The sequence below is a fragment of the Barbatula barbatula genome (assembly GCF_947034865.1).
Source record: "Barbatula barbatula genome assembly, chromosome: 19".
In the NCBI taxonomy this organism is placed as follows: Eukaryota; Metazoa; Chordata; class Actinopteri; order Cypriniformes; family Nemacheilidae; genus Barbatula; species Barbatula barbatula.
Window position 1 is genome coordinate 20,580,876 of NC_136782.1, and position 23,568 is coordinate 20,604,443.

Genomic DNA, 23,568 nt, shown 5'->3' on the forward strand with positions numbered 1-23,568 from the left:
TGCTTCTGTAAAGTACAGAAAACAAACAGGATGTTGTGAAGTTCTGTTTATACAGTATGTGAGCGTATAGTAAGCATTGCTAATGACACAAACCTGTCAATCACAGGGAGGAAAGATTCCAATTCGCTGGACCGCTCCGGAAGCCATCACATACAGGAAGTTCACTTCGGCTAGTGATGTCTGGAGCTACGGCGTCGTCATGTGGGAAGTGATGTCATACGGCGAACGACCATATTGGGACATGAGCAATCAGGATGTAAGTGCCACTGTATTATTTATTTAGGTCACACATTTACTTTTTTCCTTACCTTGGGACCATGGAATAATACAATAGCACTTCATTGTTGCATAATGTTGTGCACCATGCCAAATTATACAAACTAATTGTATGGCATAACTCATTTCCTCTCTGTTTCCTAGGTGATAAAGGCGATCGAGGAAGGTTACCGGTTGCCACCGCCCATGGAGTGTCCGCTGGCATTACATCAGCTCATGCTGGAGTGCTGGATGAGGGAACGGGCAGACAGACCCAAATTCAGCCAGATAGTCAACATGCTAGACAAACTCATACGCAATCCAGCCACACTCAGGAGGATTGCAGGAGACACTAGCAGGTACACAGATGTACACTTAGTAGACGTATAGAGACAGCACACAAACTTGTATATACAAACTTACCCTTATAAAGCAGACACAGCCACGGAAGAAATGAAGAGACCATTCCAAATGTTCAATTAATCATCATTTCTAGGCATATTGTGGTCATTCCAGTCCAGTGTCTGTTGAATTTCAACAAAATCAAACCTCAGGAGTGACATAAAGTCATCCAACAGCAATGTGAAAGACTGACAGCATGACAAGACATATTAAAACTGTGATAAAATCAAGGTTATTACATAAAAAATAGCGTATAGAAATATGACTGTTGTGTTGCTTAAAAGTGAATATGAACTCGTTCTTTTCTTTGCAGTATTTGAGGTCTGTAAAAAATACAGAGCATATTTTCTGTTATTTTCACCCGTTTCATTTTCACATAGAAACAATATATTTTTAAAATTTGGGAGAAATATTGTTAGTAGTTTACAGAATGAAACAAAAATGTTAATTTTACCTAAACACATGCCTATAGATAATAAATTCAGGAAAACTGAAAAGATGCTTTCAAAATGGTCTCTTAATTTTTTTCCGCGGGAACTTCATATTCACATTATTGGAAACTCTAAAGAAGTTGATTCAAACTCAGAATGTTAGTAACTGACAGCTTCAGTCACCATTCACTATCATTGTAAGAAAAAAGATGCATTACAAGTAAATGGTGACTGAGACTCCCAGCCTCTGATAATTTAGGTTTGGAACAATGTGAGTCTTCAGGAATTCTAAAAAGGCCCAATGTTTTCATCCCCAGGCCCCATGCATCCATGCTGCACCACGCCCCCTCTGGTAGCCCCGCCCCTTCATTGGATTCTGCTGAAGAATGGTTGAAAGTCATCGGATTGGAACAATACAGTGACAACTTCAGCGCAGCAGGACACTGCGGCCTAGAAAGCATTATAGGAATAAACCAGGAGTGAGTGTTCAATAACACATTTTATTGATCACGTGAAATATCAGCATGACATATTGTTTATTGCTCCTTGAATTCTTTGTAAGTCGCTTTTGATGAAAGCGTCTGCTTAATGTAAAATAAATGGTGTCTTTTTTAGGGATCTGGCCAACATGGGAATCACATGCACGGCACATCAAAGAAAGATCTTGACCAGCATTCAGGATTTATTGTCTGGATTGCATCAAATCCAAGATAAGAAGGTTCCGGTGTGAGGTGCAAAGCAAACATCATGTTGGTTAACATGAACTACAAGAGGGAAGGAATATTTCACTTCTGCACTTTAATGGAATATAAAGATCAAAATGAACGAGTCAAACTGCACTTTTTCCTGCACCTCTGCGTTTTTATGAGGAGTTGTGTTCATTTTTTTCTGCTGGTTGTCTTCATGACGTTTAAAGATTTTTGAACCAGCCTTCTGCAGACGATTCACATGACTCGAGATGTTTGAAAACCTTTCTGAAGCTTTTGTTCCAGCACTGAGGAAGTGAAGGTGTGTGTTTGACAGGACTCTGGAATCATGAAAGTATAAAGTGTTTGTCCTCAGTGGAAGGGAAATGATCCTGTGAACATTATATTCCAACGGATCGTTTGCCTCGGGAGATTTTCAGCTTTTTCAACTGAAACTAACAGAACGTTTGGACCGTGTGTGTTTGTTTTATGAAGGCCAGATGGAGAAGCTTTTCAGAGGTATTGCTGAATGGAAAATTGTTTTGTCTTATTTGTTTAAAAAAAATCATGGAAATGAGGAAAAAATCTAGGTAAGATTTAGTCTTAAGTTACTCATGTTGTGTGTATGCAGTTTTTGAGGTAACAAAAGAAATGACTTAATCTAATGCCTGCCTGGATTGATGATGGCAAGTTTAAAAACACTGTACATAATGTTGTACATACAATGGTTTTTAATAGTTTTTTACAATGTACTTAATACCCGCTTTTCCATGTACAGTTTTGGAGTTCTTCATATTTTCTTTTTTCCACATGCACAAAAGATGTTAACAGACTGTATGTCATTATCACAGTAAGCGTCATGTCCATTTTGACAGCAACACATTGTATATCTGCGTCACGTTTAATAACAGGTTGAGGAGTCGCACGTCTGCTTTTTCTCTTTAGGTGCATCTAACTTATGACCTCTATTTATGATCTTTTGTATCTAGTTCATAAAATAAAATGGAAAAAGATTACAGTGTGCTATTGTGTTCATACATTCAGGATAAAAGTGTTTCTTTCACCTCCCCTGAGGTGATTTCTTGAAGCAAACATAAGAGAAAAGGGATGATGACAACATGGACATCAAGGTGAGCTGTTTCTTTCAAAGACATTTCTAAGATGACACCTTAAAAAGATTTAGTTTTTTGCCAAATGGCTTGCAAATGTATTGCTTTTTTTTAGGGGATTGTTCTGCTAGATCAAGTTCATGCTTCAAGCCTAAAGTGTTCAGGAAGTGTCTACTGGTTTTATGGGTTGAAGTTTTTGTAATATTGCTCTTACATTTATTACATTGTATTTACTAAACACAAACAAGTCCAATGTTAATGTAAACTTTGATGCAGCTTGTTATTTTAATACTGTTTCCTCTGTTTATACAATGACTTTTTCCTGTAACGTGGAGAGAAGATTCATGTCTGATTCCTTAAGTTGATTCTCCCGAAATTCAAGCTCCGTCAGATGTGAAGGGTTTGAGTTCAGGGCTTCAGCCAGAGCTGCAATGCCGTCCTTTGTAACACTGCAGTTTGACAACCTGAAGAGACAACAGTGTGCTTTTCAAGCAAAAACTGTTTTTATAATCAATTGCTCCCGAACCTTTTAAGTCTTTTACTGTACCTCAGTTTCTTCAGTTTACAGTGAGGATTCTTCGGTCCGGCAGAGATCAGCTTCACTCCTGAATCTTGTAGAGCATTTACACTCAGATCAAGCTCAATCAAACCGGACGTCTTTGAGCTCAGAGCTGAAGCCAGAGCGGCACAACCTTCCTCTGTGATTCCACATTTATTCAGCCTGAGAGAAAACATACGTTTGTAAATGTTATGGCTTATGGTCAGTGGTAGCTGTGTACTTAAAAACTCCCTCTCCACTTAGCTTTGGATAAAAGGGCTAAATATGTACTATTACTCACATAAAAATAAAGGTGCTTGCTATAGGCATAGAATAATTTTCTTTTATCTAAATGTTTCCACATAGAAGCCCATACATCCAAGGAACTTACAAAATATTATAAAAAGGTTAGAAAGAGATGGTTCTTTCAAAGAACCTTTGACTGAATGGTTCTTTAAAAAACAAGAAATGGTTCTTCTATGGCATTGCTGTGAAGAACCTTTAAAGTCCCAGTGAAATGAAGAAATTCAAATGCCTATTTTACATGATATATTACATTGTTTATTAATAATTCCTTTACCAATGTGGGTCATTCTCTTTTTTTATTTGTGTGCCCCACTGATCTATATAAATGATTGATTGCGCCTAGAATGCTAAATCAATGGCAGGCTTGCGCCACCATCTTGGTATGCCCAACTGACAGAGAACGCCATTGACTTTGTCAAAATAGCAATCCAAAATAACCTTATTATGCATGTGATATGTTTCACATGTGTGTTTAATGTGTGTTTAAATTAATCATTCCTTCTGATGTTTTTTCCAATGTTTATGTTTACTGTGTCCATAGTCGGGCCGAGTACCAAAACAACCTTGTAGCCAATCAGCAGTAAGTTGCACAGTGCACAGGAAGGACATTAGTCGAGTGAGTTCTGGCGGAAGATGTTGGTAGGGTGTGTCATCAACAACAGCTAAGAGAAATCGGACACCCCGCCTTTAATAGAAGGTTAGTGTGTATCGGTATTGCACACTGTGGCACATGTGTAAATATTTAGAAATAAAGCTTCATGACTTAAAATCATATAGAGCCTGTATATCTGTATTTAGATTTGAGATTTAGCACATTTGTCATATGTGAGGTGTCTTGTAAGACTGCCGCTCTGATACGCTACTGTAATGAAAACGTAACTCTATATCTAATAAGTCCAATTTTAAATAATTAACCATTTACATGCTTAGGACATTTGCGTAATAAGAATGTACTGTAAGACTTTAGCTATAAAAACGGAGACTGGTAAATTACTGTTTGGGCATGCCAACATGGCGGCGCAGTAGCTTCAGTGTACTGACGTCACGAGCAATCCAGTCATTTATATAGATCGGTGGTTATCTTTAGTTAAAAATCTGAAAATGCACTTCTGTCCTGTAATGGCTATCCATCTCAAATGACGCATCCGTTAACTCCTCCCCTTCAATTGGCAGGCTGCTGCCAGTAACATTTAAAAATGCAATGGCTAATTTTATAAATCCAATCAAATCGCAGAGAAAGACGAAGCCACGCCCAGCGTTTTCTCATTCGAAATTCCGTCAAAATACAGAAGTAAAAACGATCGCAACTTCCGCTTCATAGGGACTTTAAGCTGCTTTATTGTGTAACATCAATTGAACTGAACTCACTTCAGTATCTGTAGAGCACACTCTGTATTCTCCAGAACAGCACAGAGATGTTTGACTCCGGCGTCTCCTACATGATTCCCGCTCAGGTCCAGCTCTTTCAGATGTGAAGGGTTTAAACTCAGAGCTGTGCTGAGGTGATAACATCCCTCTTCTGTCACGTCACAGTTCTTCAACCTACATGGCCAAGAGACAAAGACACATTTGTAGACTTCCAAATTGACTAGCAGGGAATGCATTTTGTGTAATTCTTTGGTCAAGGACCTTGGCATGACCTAGAGACAGAACCTACTTCAGAGATTCCAGGCTGCACTCTGTGTCCTGTAGTCCAGCAGAAGCATGTTTGAAATGAAATTCATCAGCACTATTGTTGTGATGTGTATGTACATGAACTGAAAGAAATCTCTGGAGAAAGACCCGTGTCATCCTGTAGTGAGAGGCATTTCAATGAAATCATTTGATTTTTGAAATGTGTAATACAGTATACATTGGAAAAATAATGTTGTTTGTTATAACTTTATACTTCTTCAGAGCTTACTCTAATGATTTGTGCTGTGATCTTGTTACTCCGACACAGAGCATCTCCACTCCGGAGTCCTGTAGGTTGTTGTTGTCACTCAGGTTCAGCTCTCTCACACTGGATGATGATGTAAGAACTGAAGACAGAAATGCACAGCCTTCCACTGTGATGTTACAGTCCTGTAATCTGAAAGAATAAATTAACGTCTGTATCAATTTCTAATGTACAGTACATTGCTTTATATTCTGTATGCACACATGGAATTTAAAGAATCTTACTGGGCCTTTGTAGATATCTGGATCGCTGGAAGCAGCCATCGAAGGATTTTCTCTGATCTTCCATATTTACGAAGATCGAATTCATCAAATTTCTCCTCTGATGTTGTTATAAAATGCAGAGCTGACAAATGTGAAAGGTTCGTGCAATGTTTTAGTTTTCCAGAGTTCAGATGGCTTTTGATTTCATCTGTTAAAGAATGATCCTTAAGTTCATCCAGACAGTGAAAAAGATTGAAACATTCTTTCGGACAATTAGAGTTTTTAATTTTTTCTTTGAGATACTTAATAGTTTTCCCTCGTTCCTGCTGCAAGCTGTCTGTTCTCTTCACCAATAGGTCTTCTAGAAGAACGTGATTTGAATCCAATGAGAATCCGACGAGGAAGCGAAGCAGAAGATCTAGATGTCCGTTGGTACTTTCTAAGGCTTTATCAATTGCACACTTGTGTAAGCTGAACAGTTCAGATTCATGAGATTCTTCTTGCACAAACACATTTGTGTTGTTGTTTGTGAAGGAGATGTGAGCATAAAGAGCTGCTAGATGTTCCTGAATGGTCATATGAATAAAGCAGTAAACTTTCCCCTGATACAAGCCAAACTCCTCTCTGAAGATCTGAGTGCACAGTCCTGAGTACACTGATGCTTCTGCTACATCAATGCCACACTCTCTCAGGTCCTCATCATAGAAGATCAGATTCCCTTTCACAAGCTGCTCAAAAGCCAGTTTGCCCAGTTTGAAGATCATGTCTTCATCATTCTTCTCATAGTCCTTCTGATGTTTGATGTTTGTCTGAATGATCAGGAAGTGTGTGTACATCTGAGTGAGAGTCTTGGGGATCTCTCCTTCACTCTCTGCTTCACTCAACATTCTCTCTAGAACAGTGGCTGAAATCCAGCAGAACACTGGGATGTGACACATGATGTAGAGGCTCCTGGATGACTTCAGGTGTGAGATGATTCTGTTGTTCAGACTCTCATCACTGATTCTCTTGCTGAAGTATTCCTCCTTCTGTTTGTCAGTGAAGCCTCGTACCTCTGTGACTCGATCAACACACTCAGAGGGGATGAGATCAGCTGCTGCTGGTCTGGAGGTGATCCAGATGAGAGCGGAGGGAAGCAGATTCCCCTTCATGAGGTTTGTCAGCATCACGTCCACTGAGGCTGATTCACTGACATCACACAACCTCACGCTGCTGTGAAAGTCCAGAGACACACGACACTCATCCAAACCATCAAAGATGAACAACACTTTATATTCACCGCTGGAGATTTCCATTTCTTGTGTCTCTGGGAAGAACAGATGAAGAAGCTCCAGAAGACTGAGTTGTTTGTCTTTCATCAGATTCAGTTCTCTGAAAGGAAGTGGAAATATGAGGTGGATGTCCTGATTCTCTTTCCCTTCAGCCCAGTCCAGAATGAACTTCTGCACGGAGACTGTTTTTCCAATGCCAGCGACTCCCTTTGTCAGCACACTTCTGATGGGTTTGTCTTGTGCAGGTGAAGCTTTAAAGATGTCGTGGCATCTGATAGGTGTGTCCTCTGTTGCTGTTCTCCTGGATTGTGTCTCAATCTGTCTCACCTCATGTTCATTACTGATCTCTCCACTTTCACACTCTGTGATGTAGAGCTCTGTGTAGATCTCATTCAGCAGTGTTGGGTTTCCCTGCTTGCCTAATCCTTCAAAAACACACTGGAACCTCGTTTTCATTTGTGATTTAAATCTTTGGTGGATTTCTGAATCAAATGATGGAGGGTCGTTTCTAGAAAAAACAAGAAAATGACTGTTAAAACAAACAAGCTTTTTCACAGTATATAGGATCAAATAAACACAGATTTAATAAGTTACATGCAAACATAATAGTAGTTTGATTTACCTTTGCTCAGGCAGAGATTCTTTTTGTTTAAAGTCCATTGGCGGGACCAATGATTTATCTCTGGGTACAGACGGGTTAAATCTTTTTCCAGAACTGGAAAAGACACCAAATTTCAGTTATCAAGAGTACAAAAAGATTATGTTGAAGTGTTGAAATACAAAGCGCTCTGAAATACTTGATTCTGATTGGTCAGTCGTGACAACCACTTAAAACTAATACCACAGAGTCACCCGGGTATGGGGCGGTTTCCCGGACAGGGCTTATAGACTAATTAAAATGTGAGTGCCGTCTTGATCGAAAACAACTTGCATATCTTAAAATATGTCAGTGTGATTGTTTTGTTTCAAGAATCACACAGTAATGTTTGTTTGTAAACTATGTTTTAAACTTAAATATCCTAATTGAGTTAAGGCCTAGTCCTAGTTTAGGTTAATCCGCCCCAAAATGTTGAGGTTTATTCTACAGCTACTAACCATTATTTATTTAATCTTTTTTAAGTATGCTGGGTTTTTCAATCCATGTTTGGGGTAAAATATTGAGAAACCCAACTTCTGGGTTGGAAGTGACCTAGAAAATGTCCATTCACCCAACCGTGGCTTGAAACAACCTAGTGTATCAAAATCAACACAAATAGGCAAAACTTTATTCAAATGTAACAGTAGTTTGATTTACCTTTGGTCAAGCAGAGATTCTTCATGTTTTAAGTGAATTGGCATTGTCATTGATTTATCACTTTTCATAGATAAAACACTGGGTACAGAGGAGTTCCGTCTCTCACCAGAACTGAAAAAGACAACACAATGAGTCTCTTAATAGTTTAAGATTATTTCATTATAACATTTTGATTCTTTAATATAATAATAAAATGTATTTAGCCATTGCCACTATATAATGGGTATGTCATGATGAATGCAAACATGAAAGTAGTTGGAGTTACCTTTGGTTAAACTGAGAATCTCCTTGTTTGAAGTGAATTGGCATAGTCAGTGATTTATCACTTTTCATAGATAAGACACTGGGTACAGATGAGTTAAATCTCTCTCTAGAACTAAAAGACAACAAAATATTGTTCAAAATATTATGTTAAAGTAATAAAAACGTTTTGTTCAATACATTTTTGAAAGAAAATGATTTTAGTCTGTATCACGAAGTAACATGCAAACATAAGTAGTTGGATTTACCTTGGGTCAGGCAGAGATTCTTCATGTTTGAAATGAATTGGCATAGTTATTGATTTATCACTTTTCATAGATAAAACAGTGAGTACAGGTGAATCCGATCTCTCTGGCTGAAAACTGGAAAAGGAACACAAGCTGTTTATCTCATATTATATTCAGATCAGTGTTATTCTAGTGATGTCAATAAAATGTAGTATTTACCTTTCATCAGAAGACAAAGCTCCACCGTTTAACTCAACTGGCAAAAATTGATCACTTTTGACAGACAAACAGTGTTCAGGTGAGTCTGATCTATAGGAACAAAGCATTCGCTTCAGAAAATATTCATTATACTACAAATACAAGGAATAGTTGGCGACGGGAAAATGAATTTAAAAAACGAATGCACACCCCGTGCTATAAACAAATGTTCATATCTATTGATAATCGAAAACTTTTTGTCTTACCTTTTCTCCTCTATGCAAGTATTTTGCTTGTCTTTTATTTGGGACATCGTGTCTGCTTATTTTTGACAAATATATTCTGAATGTAGTGTTTCCTTCGCAAGAAACTTAAAAACAAGAATGAGGACGCACAACATTAGATTAACGCCTTCAGTAACTGGTTTGACTAGTTTAGATGTACTTTCTGTCATGTAACAATGAAAAAACGTCTTCCGGTGTTTTTTTAAATAAAACCTCATAACATAAAATGCATAATATCCAGTGAAATATTTTGTGCAACAATGTAACATTCAGCATATAACATTACTGAATCATTTTCAATTTGAAAGTGTCCGATTTGTTTTAGATCTGACTCTTGAAGATTTATTTTCTCTTTGCTTGATCGAGCAAACAGTCTTTTGTTTCTGTATGTGCACTTACCATGTGTCCTGTGAGCTGAACAACAGAATTATGATCTCTTCAGATGTTTGCAGGAGGCGGAGCTACTGTAATTCCCCTACGTATGATCATGGGATCGTATGTGAGAAATGTTTTCATGTACACAAGCACATGAAAGCTGAAAAATGTGGTTTTACTACATAGGCCTTTATCAAAAGTGACTAGCAAAACAGAGGAAAAAACGACTTACTATACAAAACTATTTATATAATGCTACCCACACAAATATTACGTTTTTTGAGATAATGTAATCAGAGATAAAAGTAGATCAGCTGTAATTGCTGTTGTAACCATAGATATCAAAACTAGATGCCGCATTAGCATCTCTATCTATGGACCGCTATACATAGGTTGTCCACCATATTGAAACGGCGTGAGAGGGTCTGTGTTGCCAAGTCTGTGGATTTCCAGTGGAATTGGGTTACTTTGTATAACTGTTATCCATAGGTTATGATAATTCCATTTACAGATTTGGATAATGTCCTTTTTCTCCCTACATGCATGAAAGATGTTAACAGAATGTTGTTATCACAGTTAGTGTTCATTTTGAGAGTAACACATTGTATCTCAAGTGTTTCCGGTGGAAGTGGGCTTTAAAAAGGGCTTTGTTTCCAATTCCACTACAAGGCTGCTTAAGGAAGTGGGAATCAGAGGGCAGGCCCAAAGTCACTGTTGCAGAGAGAAGCAGTCACTGGCTGTGGTTGAAACAGAAGGACACAATATGGGTGGCCAAATGACCATGTAATAAAATGGTGTTGTGTGTTATAATGCTATGCCATACGGGACCGGGGGCACTGAGAATGCATTTACGGTGCCAGTGGGGCTATAACAGCCTTAGCCAACGGGTTGGGACGCGTATGGCTGCGTCGATTTTGGTACTGTGTTGTCATTTTGTGCCATACGGGACCAGGGGCAGTGAGTGAGCATGCATTTCAGTGTAGGCAGTCGTGGCCTAATGGCTAGAGAGTCGGACTCGTGACCAGAAGGCTGCCGATTCGATTGGTTGAGGTGGATGGACACAGCATGGGATGCCAGATGACCTTGCAACAATGCGACACACACCCAGGTCTGATCAGCCTGCGGTGGGCCTCCCTTGGCTGAGAGTGTCTTGTGATAAAGGGCCGAAACACCCAATGAGGCTGAGGTGCACAACTGACGATGTGTCGCATTAGGGCATTATCAGCAGCACCTAACCAAAAGGCATCTTTAACCCATGATAATGGATGTGATGAAAGTGGGATCACAACTCATGTGATGTCTCTCTGATAATGGCAAGGAAAGGTAAGTTGGAATTTCTAGAATCATTAATCCACCCAAACACAGAGGATGCCTACCAGACGAACCCAGTGAAACCTCAAGACCTCCTTTTCCTAAATTCATATTCTTGACTGCTCATTATAACACCTGGTCCTATTAAGCCAATCTCAGTGGCACATTTAATAGATGAGAACTCACACAATCTGCTTTTTCTCTTTAGATGCATCTTATAACTTATATTTATGGTCTTTTGTATCTAGTTTTTAAAATAAATGCCAGAGGTTAATGAAAAATAAATGAAAAAAGAGCTATGGTGTTGATATGTTTAGGATAAAAGTGAGAAAATCACCCCCGGGCAGGCAAAATAAACAAAGCAAATATATTACAGTATGTAAGAGGAAATATGAAAGGATGATGACAAAACCCACCAGGTGAGCCAAAGGCATAAATGATTTAAGAGGATTTTATCAATTATTGTATGTAACTTGCATCTCACATTTCAAAGGCAAAACAGTCAAATAATTGTAGTAATGTATTTCTAAGAAATTTTATTATTGTATTTACAACTTAAACAACCTGAAACAATTTAAAAACTTAATTTTATGTCACGTTAAAATTTATGTTGGGGTGGTTTCCCAGACAAAGATAGCTGAAGTCAAGACTAGGCCTAAATTATGACATTTAAGTACAACACACATTCAAAAAACATTACTTGTTAGCATTTTGAGACAAATCAATGGTACTGGTGTATTTGAAGATATGTCAATGCAGGCTGTTTTCAGTTTAGACAGAACTATCATTTATTTGAGTCTAGGACTAGCCGAGACACCTTTATTTATACAGCACATTTCACCCACAGGGCAATTCAAAGTGCTTACATAATATGATTGACAAAGAGAATTAAGACGAAACTTTAAAATGCAAATGGATCCCTGTATGAGCTGCAGCTGTCTAGTGGTCTTTTTGGGAAACAATGTAAGGAGTCCATTACAGTAATCCACCCTGCTGGTGATGAATGCATGAATTAGTTTCTCTGAATCTTGGTTTGAGACTAAACTGTTCAGGCAATATTTCTGAGATGGTGGTACGCTGATTTGCTTATTGCTTTGACATGACTCTAAAATGATTTTTTACCTTACTTTGTGTCTTTAGACCTCTTAAGTCAAGGTATGTGTTTACCTTGTTAGTTAGGCCTGTCAATAGGTCTGTAGTCATTGGGTGAGAGGGCATGGTAGATCTGAGTGTCATCTGCATAGCTGTGGTAAACAATTTGGTACTTTTTTAATATTTGGCAATGTGGGAGCATATACAAATTGAAGAGGAGCGGGGCGAGAATTGAGCTCTGTGGAACACCACAAGTCATGGGTGTCCAGTCAGATTTATGGTTGCCTATGTTCACATAGTAATCTCTCCCTTTAAGGTATGACCTGAACCATTTATGGACCAGCCCAGAAAGCACTACCCAGTTTCCCAGCCTATATGGTGTGTTCTACCATGTCAAAGGCAGCACTGGGATCTAGTAGTACCAGAATTGATATTTTGCCTGAATCAGAATTCAATCAAATATAATTTATTATCTTTATGAGCAGTGTCTCTGTGCTGTAATGCTGACGGAAACCAGTCTGAAAATTTTCCAGATAGCCATTTGAGTTTAAGAATTTGGTCATGTGATTGAAGAAAACCTTTTCAATGATCTTGCCTATAAAAGGAAGATTTGATATTGGTCTGTAGTTAGAAAGTAGAGTTGTCTAGATTGTCTAGACAATCTTTTGTCTAGATTGCTCTTTTTTAGAAGAGTTTTGACACCTGCAGTTTATATGGACTCTGGGAAAGTTCCTGAAAGCAGTGAGGTTTTTACATTAACATTTTAGGCATTTGGCAGACGCTTTTATCCAAAGCGACTTACATTGCATTATCCTATACATTTATACATAGGTATCTGCATTCCCCTGGGATCAAACCCACAACCTTGCATTTGTTAACGCAAGGCTCTTACCACTGAGCTAAAGGAAAGGATGTGGTAAGTGTGTCAAGGCTGCCAATTGACGCTTTTAGATGCTGTACCACTTCTACTTGCTGTACCAATTGTCTGAAATTCAGATAAGTTACTAATTTCTGATGTTGTTGTACGGAAGTCAGACTGACCTGACTGCCATCTAGTCTTAAACCCAGTACGAGAAACTGCCCTGTAAAGTCCTATATAACAAAACAATTTAGAACATCCACATTGTGTGTTATTTTAATATTGTTTCCTATGTTTATATGATAACTTTGTCACGTATCATGGGGAGAAGATTCACGTCTGATTCTTTCAGACGATTCTCCTGCAGGTCGAGCTCTGTCAGGTGTGAGGGGTTTGAGTTCAGAGCTTCAGTCAAAGCTGCGGCACCTTCCTTTGTAACACTACAGTTTGACAACCTAAGGAGAAGACAGTATATTTGCAAGCATTAGATGGTGGGCTATTTAAAAATGATATGTGTCTTTTAGACCTGGACTGTACTAAGCTTAGATTTTGCATCGATTCAGATCACTCAGAAACAGTAATTTACCTTAGTTTCTCCAGTTTACAGTGAGGATTCTTCAGTCCAGCAGAGATCAGCTTCACTCCTGAATCTTGTAGAGCATTTACACTCAGATCAAGCTCTATCAAACCGGACGTCTTTGAGCTCAGAGCTGAAGCCAGAGCGGCACAACCTTCCTCTGTGATTCCACATTTATTCAGCCTGAGAGAACGTTTGTAAATGTTGTTTTCGAATGAAATCATTATTGCGCACTTTATCATAGCATGTAATATTAATAGAACTGAACTCACTTCAGTATCTGAAGTGCACACTCAATTTTCTCCAGAACAGCACAGAGATGTTTGACTCCAGAGTCTTCTATATGATTCCCGCTCAGGTCCAGCTCTTTTAAATGTGATGGGTTTAAAGTCAGAGCTGTGCTGAGGTGATAACAACCCTCTTCTGTTACTTTGCAGTTCTTCAACCTATAGCCAATAGACAAAAATACATGTGTCGACTAAAGCTAATAGCAGGAATACGTATGTACAAAATACATTTTGTATCATTTCTTTACTCACTTCAGAGATTCAAGGCTGCACTTCGTGTCCTGTAGTCCAGCAGTAACATGGTTAAAATAATCATGACTTTTGTTATGTTGTTTATGTACACTTTCTGAATCACATATTGGGGGCAAAACCTCTGGCATCCTGAAGTGAGAAGCATTTCATTAAAATCATTAATATTCCACATTTGTATTTCCATATTTAAGCTTTATTTGTTTTTCTGAAACTTACACCATTGGTGTGTAACGTGATCTTGTTACTCCGACACATAGCATCTCCACTCCGGAGTCCTGTAGGTTGTTGTTTTCACTCAGGTTCAGCTCTCTCAAATTGGACAATGATGTAAGAACAAAAGACAGCGATGCACAGCCCTTCACTGTAATGTTACAGTCTTGTAATCTAATGGAAAAAGTAAACTATATAAGCATATGCATTTCTTTGTCATGTGGTATTTCAGTGTTGTGTATGCACAGTTATAACAATATATACAGCAATGCGCTCTTACTGGGCCTTTGTGGACACATTGACCAGTGGATGCAGCCAGCGAAGGGTTTCATCTGATCCTCCATATTTACGAAGATCAAACTCATCCAACTTTTCATTTGTGGTCATTAAAACATACACCAGGGCTAACCAGAGTTCATTGGTCATGCATTGTGTTTTCATTTTTCCAGAGTTCAGATGGCTTTGGATTTCATCTGTTAAAGAATGGTCATTCAGTTCATTTAAACAATGGAAGAGAATGAAACATTCATTTGGACAAGATGTGTTTCTGACTTTTCCCTTTAGATAGTTAATAGTTTGTCCTCTTTCCTGGAAGTCATATGTTCTCTTTACCAAAAGGTCTTCTAGAAGAACTTGATTTGAATCCAATGAGAATCCCACGAGGAAGCGAAGCAGAAGATCTAGATGTCCGTTGGTACTTTCTAAGGCTTTATCAATTGCACACTTGTGTAAGCTGAACAGTTCAGATTCATGAGATTCTTCTTGCACAAACACATTTGTGTTGTTGTTTGTGAAGGAGATGTGAGCATAAAGAGCTGCTAGATGTTCCTGTATGGTCATATGAATAAAGCAGTAAACTTTCCCCTGATACAAGCCAAACTCCTCTCTGAAGATCTGAGTGCACAGTCCTGAGTACACTGATGCTTCTGCTACATCAATGCCACACTCTCTCAGGTCCTCATCATAGAAGATCAGATTCCCTTTCACAAGCTGCTCAAAAGCCAGTTTGCCCAGTTTGAAGATCATGTCTTCATCATTCTTCTCATAGTCCTTCTGATGTTTGATGTTTGTCTGAATGATCAGGAAGTGTGTGTACATCTGAGTGAGAGTCTTGGGGATCTCTCCTTCACTCTCTGCTTCACTCAACATTCTCTCTAGAACAGTGGCTGAAATCCAGCAGAACACCGGGATGTGACACATGATGTAGAGGCTCCTGGATGACTTCAGGTGTGAGATGATTCTGTTGTTCAGACTCTCATCACTGATTCTCTTGCTGAAGTATTCCTCCTTCTGTTTGTCAGTAAAGCCTCGTACTTCTGTGACTCGATCAACACACTCAGAGGGGATGAGATCAGCTGCTGCTGGTCTGGAGGTGATCCAGATGAGAGCGGAGGGAAGCAGATTCCCCTTCATGAGGTTTGTCAGCATCACGTCCACTGAGGCCGATTCACTGACATCACACAACCTCACGCTGCTGTGAAAGTCCAGAGACACACGACACTCATCCAAACCATCAAAGATGAACAACACTTTATATTCACCGCTGAAGATTTCCATTTCTTGTGTCTCTGGGAAGAACAGATGAAGAAGCTCCAGAAGACTGAGTTGTTTGTCTTTCATCAGATTCAGTTCTCTGAAAGGAAGTGGAAATATGAGGTGGACGTCCTGATTCTCTTTCCCTTCAGCCCAGTCCAGAATGAACTTCTGCACGGAGACTGTTTTTCCAATGCCAGCGACTCCCTTTGTCAGCACACTTCTGATGGGTTTGTCTTGTGCAGGTGAAGCTTTAAAGATGTCATGGCATCTGATAGGTGTGTCCTCTGTTGCTGTTCTCCTGGATTGTGTCTCAATCTGTCTCACCTCATGCTTATTACTGATTCCTCTACTTTCACACTCTGTGATGTAGAGCTCTGTGTAGATCTCATTCAGCAGTGTTGAGTTTCCCTGCTCGCCTAATCCTTCAAAAACACACTGGAACCTCGTTTTCATTTGTGATTTAAATCTTTCGAGGATTTCGAGAAATGATGGTGGGTCATGTCTAAAAGCAAATAATAAAACCACAGAAGCTTAAGTGTTAGTAAATCGTTGTGTTCTGTACATGAGCACCTTATGTGTTAAGGTATAAAGAATTATATGATTTAGAAGCTCAATGTTGGACCATATTGAAATTTCAATTAATCACATGACTTTTCTACTAACAAAAACAGAATAGACATTGGCGGTTTCCTGTACCTGAATTAGCCTAAGCCAGGACTAGACCTTAAATAAGGACATTTAAAGGCGCAGTTTGTAAAATCACATTCAAAACCGATATGTCCAAAACAACAACAATGGCATAGCTTGATGACGCTGTGAAGGAGCGTAGAATAATGGGATGTCGTAAGTACTCAACTGAACAAAATATATAACACTGGCCCTGTGGTTATTGGAGATTTTACTGCCAAAAAGTACAAACTGCAAGTTTATGTAGTTTTTACAAACATGCCTTACGAACAAGCATTACTGGTGTGCATCTTCAAACAAAACAATGACGCTGACGTATTTTAAGATATGCCAGTCTAAGCTCTCTACAGTTTAGACAGCTCTAGCTTTAACTTTAGTCTAGGACAAGTCTTAAGGCCTTTCTGGGAAACCGCCCCTATATCTTGTTTCATCCTGTGACACAATAGAACCCCACTTCTAATCACGTGATGTAAAAGATGATAGAGAATAGATCTGTTGTGAAAAGATACCTCTGGTGGGATCGATTGGTTTCAGTACTCCAGCTATATTCCTGTTTGATGAACAGAGCTTTGGGGGCAGTTAAGTCCTTTTTCTTGTTTGAACTGCAAAAGACAACAAGGGTGGGTTTCACAGACAAAGTTAACAAACTCTTATATTGCATTAAAGTTGATTAAAACAGTTTTTGTCCTTGCCAACTATATGCTGATGCACAATACGGTAATGTTTGAATTACCTTCGGTCTAGAGATTCTCCACGTTTTAAATAAATTGGCATGGTCATTGATCTATCACTCTTCATGGATAAAACACTGGGAACAGGCGAGTCGAATCTCTCATCAGCACTGAAAAAAGACCTCTCATCAGCTCTGGAATACTGTATATTCAATTTTGTTCAAACTATTTCATTAATCTTTGAATTATAACAAAGTTATTTTAGTTTGTGCCACTATGCTCAAAGATGCGGCATGTTTTTAAAACATGGTTGCATGATATACCGTGTCCCAATCAATTAAATGAACCTAGAAAATGTTCAGCATGACAGGATCAAAGCATCACAGCTATCCTTAGCTAGAATAAAACATAAAGTGGTTTGATTTACCTTTTGTCAAACAGAGATTCTCCATTCTTAAAGAAAATTGGCATGTTCATTGATTTTCCACTTTTCATAGATAAAATACTGGGTACAGATGAGTCCATTCTCTCACCAGAACTGAAAAAGACAACACAATACATCAAGATTATTATTAATATATAGCGTTCATGTGGCTCAGTGATAAGAACATGGCGCTATCAAAGCCAACGTCATGGGTTCGATCACAGAAACAAATGTATAGTACAATGCAATGTAAGTCGCTTTGGATAAAAGAGTCTGCCAAATGCATTCATTTTTTATTTCAATACATTTTTTGGTTTAACTCATGTGGTTTACGTGTATCACATAATAAACCTTTAGTATGACACAAAACCTGATAACCCTGCCACTGTATAGACGCTTTCATCTTAACACCATAAACAAACGTTGCGGCGCATGCCGTTCATATTATTTCAGGTTATTTTTAGCCTTTAACACATAGTTTCCCTACATGGGTATTGTATATACATGCAAACATGAAAGTAGTTTGATTTACCTTTGGTCAAGTAGAGAATCTCCACATTTTAGAAATATTGGCATGTTCATTGATTTATCACTCTTCATAGATAAAATACTGAGCACAGGTGAATCTGATCTTTTCTGCAGAAAACTGTCAAAGTGATACTGTCCAGTTTTAATAATGTTTATCTTTGAAACATATTCAGATGTCCAATTTGTCAACAAAATTATCACATTTTACCTTTCATCAGAACACCGACTACCACCAAACTGATTACTTTCGACAGACACGCAGCTGGGATCAGATGAAGAACAAAGTATTTGCTTTAGAAAATATTCTTTGTATCACTATAAGTATACATACATTTGAATAAATGTACGAATAATCAATAACCTTTTGTCTCACCTTTTCTCTGCTTTGCGGGTATTTTCCTTATCAATCGTTAGAGACATGGTGTTGGGTTGTTGGGACGTAAAAATAAACAGGAAACGAATAAGAAAAACATTAGATGATCCGTCAGCCAAAAAACTTGACTTACCGGTTTGAGAAGTTTAGAAATGTTTTCAGGTCTGGTCATGTCTGGACAATGACTGGCTTTTGTTCTGTGTTTCTCTCTACTTTATCTTAAATGTGTGATTTTTAGTGAAAACCGCTGTGCGTGTCTGTGTGTACCCGTCTCTGTTTTTGTGTGTGTGTCTACGTATGTTAGTAGGGTCAGCTGTGGCCTGCTGGTCAGAGCGTTGGGCTTGTGATCAGAAGGTTGCTGGTTCTAATCTCAGTGCCAGCAGGTCATGACTGAAGGGCCCTTGAGCAAGGTACCTTACCCCTGATTGCTCTGCAGTAATGTGTCACTGTAAAAAAACTACTTGTAAGTCGCTTTGGATAAAAGCGTCTGCCAAATGAATAAATGTAAATGTAAATGTAAATGTAGTAAATATATATGGATTTTTTGTATATGGGTGTGTTTGAATCGGTGTGTGTGTGTCTTCTGTGTTTTCACCTTTTTTTAGTTTGTACTTGTATAACCTTATATGTTTTGCTTATAGTCAATATGTTTCTTTTACAGCTGCTTTGTAACAATGAAAATTGTAAAAAGTGCTATATAAATAAAGCTGACTTGACTGATGTGACTTAAAGGGGTGATTCACCGGAAATATGTGAAAATGTCTTTGTCTATTGTGTTTTATAAGTTGCCCGTGCATGTATTAGACAAGTAAAATTGCAAAAATGAAAGTGTCGGAACAAAAGATGCATTTTATCTAGAAGCGAATGCTCATCCTGACCTGCCTGAAACGTCTTGTGTAACCACACCCCGGCGAATCTACGTCAGTTCGTAACATGTTTTTACTAAGTCCGCCCGAATCTAAATGCACGTAAAGTGGCCGGTCTTGTAAATCTTATTGTACTGTCGCCGGCGCAGTCTTGTCGCGGAGACACTGTGTGTAAAAAGAAATCAGTGCTACACAGTGTTACGTGTTTAATACAGTCATTCAGCCGTTGTTTAAAAAGTAAACTACGTTTACGCTTTTTTGGGTTTCCTTTATTCGCCAAAGAGTAATCGTGATCCATAATAACAGAAAACAGATGCAGCATCCCAGATGTTTTATAACCACTTCCGCATTTTCTTGTTGCCTCTGTTTCTCCAACCGGAAACTGAGGGTCGTGCGGAGCACCGGATATTAAGTCAGTGATATGCGACAAATACAAGGGAGACGAGGGACGGGACATTATTTTAAAGAGGAATTTCACTGGATTTGCACAATCTTGGGAACATTTGGGATAATGTGAGTACACAAGTGCATGAAATTGATCACACTGTGCAAGTGGTTTTTGGATATTTCACAACAAAATTCTTCCATACTGTGGCTTTAAGTTTATTTGGCAGTATGTCCACAATGATCAGTCTGGTGACAGATGCATGACATCATCTCAATGGTGTAATAACTCTCTCAGCATGCTAATGCAAATAAGCTTCTAGTAAGGGTGTGTCATGAATATGCAGATGTATTTCCAGAAAGGGGATGATTTATATTTTGCTGTGATTTGTTATTGGGTCTGTAAATCACATGTCGCAAGGGCTGAGCTGGCATTTATGGCTGTGTAAATCTAGTGGTTATGCAAAGAATTTATTCTCAAATCTTGAGTTCTTAACGTTGCCTATATATTGTCCAGAAATGTATTTTATATTTAGCTAGGTCTGCTCAAACTACAGCTGTATTTTCAGCTATATTTGATCAGAGATGCATTCATGCACATTGATAGGTCTTCTTGAAGTACATCATACGCTCACATTACATCTCTCCACAGGTCACTTCGGCGTCCTGCGGTTCTCCTACTGTGCTGCCGTAATCCTGTTAGAACCAACATGCAACCAGGCATACTGGAATGTGCCATGACAAGGAGTGAGCAGGTGCATGAGTGCTTAGTTTTGCTTCGGTTTAAACAATTATACAACATTTATAATATAAACGTAATCCATAAATGTGAAGAGAGTCAGCTGGTGTTTTTGTGTCAAAGAGTGTAGACAAACTGACTGTGTGTTTGTGTGTATAAACTGACCTGCTGTTGTCCATCATGCGTGTGTTAGCTATGCTTTCATGTGGCGACTGAGGCCAGACGATGCACGTCGCCTTTTACACCTGCTCATAACATGTGTCTCCTGTGACCAGTTGTGTATAGATGAAAATTTCATTGCTGCATGAATACAGTACATCAGAGCACATTGTGGACATGTTGATAAATCGCAAAAAAACGGTTTCTTCTAGTGTTAAATCTAACATGTTTATCGTTTTGGTGCAAAATTCTATAAGATATATTTCACATGATCCGATGTGTCTGCATGTCGATATCAGATTTGATCAAGAAGTCCTGTACATGAGGAGAAGGACAAGGTTAAGACATGCGGACCCCATTACACATGTGTTAAAGGGATTGTGCACCTTAGAAGGTACGAATGGGGGACTTCATTTTACGTTTCATTTTATGTGCACCAATAAATAATGAACCCTTGTATTAAGTACACTGAGCCCAAATCCCTCTCAAGGAGGCACAAATTCAAAGACGATTGCTCCTCGATGTGTCCGATGTGAGCAATAGAGAAAGGAGATTGTGTTCATTGTAATTGGTTTTGTTGGCAAATTCAGTTGTTCTGGCTTGCGGGAGGACAAGAGATCACTATTCTGGCCATTAATGTTGTGTGACCTGTTGAATATGCTGCTTGGAATACATTGTTCTTCCTTTACAGATACAAATAAAAAGGTGCTTTATAAGCTTCTGACAATCTGTGTAAGAAACGCTTTCTATTAAATTGGAAAATCTCCATCTATAACACGATAGCATAGAGTTATTCTTCAATATGTTTCTTAAGACTTAACTAGTGTCGCTCATAGAAAAGACAACACATATTTTTGAAATATATGGGACTATGCATCTCTTCTGTTTTGTCTGGGGTTTATTTTTTGTAACCCATAAAGAGATTGTTCGGTGAGCCGTGTTTTCCATTTTATTTAAATGTTTTTATTACATTTTTATTTATTTATCTGTATTTATTTCCCACGTTCATTTGATCATTCGTTGTGTTTGAAAAGTACATTCATAAATACATTCTTAAAAAAACACTTGTTCAGTTTGGATTTCATTTCGACTCCACTTTTGTATTCTTGTGACTCTTGTGAATTCTTTTCTAACATCTCGACTTGAGCCGACACACGTATAACCGGTCTGCTCGGTTGTTGTCTGGATAACCTGCTGTCTTTCAGTGGTCACGTGCAAAATGTGTTGATTAGTGAGGAAAGAAGAACGCCAGAAATACACACATACTGTGACACACACACACACACTTGCACTTTTCTCATGAAAATCTTACATTTGACCCCAAACTCCTGGCTTAAACACGATGTCTAAAGATATGACTTTAGTTCTATTAGGACTTAATTTTCATGACAAATAAGCAAATGATTCTCCTCCATTGAATTCATTTAGTTGTAAAACCGTTTCACTTTTGAAGTTTTACGTTTGTGTTCCTTTCTTGAGATTTTTTGCGAGTCACTCAAATGCATTTCCCAGCTGTCTCTGTTTTGGTCGAATATTCATCAGATAAGCACAGAAATAGACTTGCTCTCAGTGAAGAGAGCTGTAATCCTCTTACTCTGTCAGGTACTAAATAATGTGTCAGTAGACAGGTTGCTCATTGCAACTTTCCATCTAGAAACTTCATTTATTTCTGTCTGTGAACATTATTAATTTGACTATTATAATCTCTCTCTCCTCCTATATCTGTATCTTTTGACAGGAACGAAATTCCTTGGAGTAAACTGACCTTTGACCTTCAGAGAAATTCAACATTTCATATGTGAGAACGTCCTGCGGGAGGAAGACCTGTGTGAAAGTGGAAGGTAAGAACTCAGGTAAGGTAAGTTTAAGTTCCCCTTTCTCCATCTTGTACTTTTCTGTCCTATTCATATACTGTGAACTCTTCTATCCAATAAAAGTACAAAGACAGCCCCAAAATAACTTAAAATGGCTTAAATAGGCCCTTTTCAAGACAAATGTGGGCTAAATGATGTTGTTTTCTTAAAAAAACGTTTTTTTTCTTAATCTGACCGGTACAAAACTCTTACTTTCCCTAAGTTTGCCACCAAAGCATACCCCCCAAAAAATGTTAGATTGGTGAACATAAAAAAACCTGAATGAGCTGTTCGGGTCCATTTTTGGGCACCCAACAAATGGGAAATGACAAAAATTCTGAGCAATTTATTTGTATTTGTTTAATAAACATAAAAAAATCCTACACAATGTAGACCGTACAGTACATACACATAACAGAGAGCTTTTTTATGTTCTATTCACACATACATAAACAAAAAATTGTATGAGACAATAACTGAGCAATAAAAAAACTTTGCAGAACACACAAAGTATATTGTGGCATCTTTGCACAGTCCGTCCCAACAATATGTTTTTTATTCAAAATCTGTTGAAAAAAACGTGTAAATCTACAACTTAAAGACGTTAAGTTTATTACAGCATGGGTTTATAGATTTTGGCCTATGCAACCAGTGAGTAGTTCTGCCATTGAAATCACATGTCATTGCTATTTTGGTTCACTTATATGTCACCAACAAACAAAAGTTTTCAAAGGGTTTTCATTCTGTTTTAATTAGTGGAATGACTATTCTTATGAAAATCTATTTTTTGGGAAAGAACATTAAAAAAAGCTTCTTTTGTATTCACATTGATAATTCATGTAATTGCTACTTTAAGTCCATTAGATGTCACAAAAAACAGAAGCGTCATTTATTTCAAAGGTTTTTTACTCTGAAGTTTTGAATGAAAATCATGTTTTTGGATGAATTTTGGGTGAAAAACATAAAAACTGCTTATAATAC

The 23,568-nt window shown here is 38.2% G+C and overlaps 3 protein-coding genes across 3 annotated transcripts in view; 1 reads left to right on the plus strand and 2 right to left on the minus strand.

The window, feature by feature from the left end:
* epha4l (eph receptor A4, like) overlaps nt 1–2,768 on the plus strand; it is a 24,585-nt gene extending 21,817 nt beyond the window's left edge. The window contains exons 14-17 of the mRNA XM_079481604.1: nt 107–256; nt 421–614; nt 1,406–1,567; nt 1,704–2,768. Coding sequence (XP_079337730.1) covers nt 107–256; nt 421–614; nt 1,406–1,567; nt 1,704–1,818 — 621 coding nt within the window. The 3' untranslated portion in view covers nt 1,819–2,768. The remainder of the gene's footprint in view (nt 1–106; nt 257–420; nt 615–1,405; nt 1,568–1,703) is intronic.
* Nucleotides 2,485–9,815, minus strand: LOC306908584 (NACHT, LRR and PYD domains-containing protein 3-like). Its single transcript, XM_079481600.1, has 12 exons — nt 9,387–9,815; nt 9,142–9,231; nt 8,944–9,057; nt 8,700–8,810; nt 8,435–8,545; nt 7,763–7,855; nt 5,891–7,648; nt 5,631–5,798; nt 5,385–5,519; nt 5,096–5,269; nt 3,431–3,604; nt 2,485–3,347 (listed from the first exon to the last, which is right to left on the minus strand). Exons 1-12 carry the CDS (start codon nt 9,431–9,433, stop codon nt 3,188–3,190), a joined length of 3,135 nt encoding a protein of 1,044 aa, XP_079337726.1. The 5' UTR covers nt 9,434–9,815; the 3' UTR covers nt 2,485–3,187.
* Nucleotides 9,816–11,528: 1,713 nt separating this feature from the next.
* On the minus strand, nt 11,529–17,425 carry LOC306908588 (protein NLRC3-like). The gene is made up of 8 exons (XM_079481605.1): nt 17,324–17,425; nt 17,100–17,192; nt 14,648–16,405; nt 14,374–14,541; nt 14,158–14,286; nt 13,891–14,064; nt 13,628–13,801; nt 11,529–13,496 (listed from the first exon to the last, which is right to left on the minus strand). Exons 1-8 carry the CDS (start codon nt 17,386–17,388, stop codon nt 13,337–13,339), a joined length of 2,721 nt encoding a protein of 906 aa, XP_079337731.1. The 5' UTR covers nt 17,389–17,425; the 3' UTR covers nt 11,529–13,336.
* Nucleotides 17,426–23,568: the final 6,143 nt, after the last annotated feature.